Source organism: Microtus ochrogaster, chromosome 17 (assembly GCF_000317375.1).
Source record: "Microtus ochrogaster isolate Prairie Vole_2 chromosome 17, MicOch1.0, whole genome shotgun sequence".
NCBI classification, from domain to species: Eukaryota; Metazoa; Chordata; class Mammalia; order Rodentia; family Cricetidae; genus Microtus; species Microtus ochrogaster.
The window spans coordinates 7,531,726-7,532,770 of record NC_022019.1 but is presented as its reverse complement, the minus strand read 5'-3'; the positions used below and the strand labels follow the sequence as shown (position 1 = coordinate 7,532,770).

Below are 1,045 nucleotides of genomic sequence, written 5' to 3'. Positions count from 1 at the left end.
AGCTTACTTGTCATTTTTTTTAAAAATCGGAAAGGATCGGGGCTGGAGAGACAGCTCAGCTGTTGAGAGCACTGGTTGTTCTTGCAGAGGACTCGGGTTCAACGCCCAGCACATATATATCAGGTCAGCTCACAATCTTCTGCAATTCGTTTCAGGGGATCTGACACCCTCTTCTGCTCTCTGCAGGAACCAGGCACACATATGGTGCACAGACATAAATGGCAAAACATCCACATTCATAAAATAAAAATAAATCTTTTCTAAGATTCTGAAAAAAGCCGTATGCAGACAGAAAGAAGTGTTTGTCTGGCCCAAGACGCCACTGACTGCAGCACCACACAAGTGTCATCACGGCAGTAGAAAGAGGCAGACATCTCTCCCGCAGCTCTAACAGTCCGCACCAGTCACCTAGAGCCTGTGCACTGGACATAGACTTGCAAGTCAAGTGTAGTCCTGGCCGAGCCATTATACAAGATAATAAAAAGCATCAAGAAATTCGTTTCAAATACACATCTTTAAACATTTTTTATATATGTTTAAGACAGAAAAAAGACTTACCGTCCAAAATTTTATGAAATACTCTAAAACTGTTGAAGCCACAAAAAGGCAATATAGTAGGGAATACAACAAAAACAGCATGAAGAATTTGTAATTAGTAAATCCCACACAGTTATTCACCCTAGAAGAATATAGAAAGTAACATTGTAAGATAAGACAAATCACAAATATACAGAAAGAGAAAGCAAAATAGGGTCTCAGGGCCAGTGGGAGCAGGGTGTAGGGAGTGCCTCATGGGACAGCTCAGCTCTTTAGATGTGAGACTCTTGGAGCTTGTACCAAAATGGGAATATACCTAACATTACTTAGTTTATGGAGATGGCAAGATAGTAAATTAACGGATGCCTTGAAGTCATAAGTGGGGGAAAGAAAGCAGAAAGGTTACATCATCACTATCGGGAAATAGGACAAGTGAGAAGTGGAAAACAACAGTATCGTAACTGTGGATTTTTTTTTTTTTTTTGGTTTTTTAAGGCAAGGTTTTTTT

General features: G+C 40.0%; 1 protein-coding gene across 1 annotated transcript in view; it reads right to left on the bottom strand.

Annotated features, from left to right (window-relative positions):
* Positions 1-1,045, bottom strand: part of Zdhhc20 (zinc finger DHHC-type containing 20) — a 60,860-nt gene that overhangs the window by 21,678 nt on the left and 38,137 nt on the right. The window contains exon 7 of the mRNA XM_026783282.1: positions 559-679. Within this exon, the coding sequence (XP_026639083.1) occupies positions 559-679 (121 nt within the window). The remainder of the gene's footprint in view (positions 1-558; positions 680-1,045) is intronic.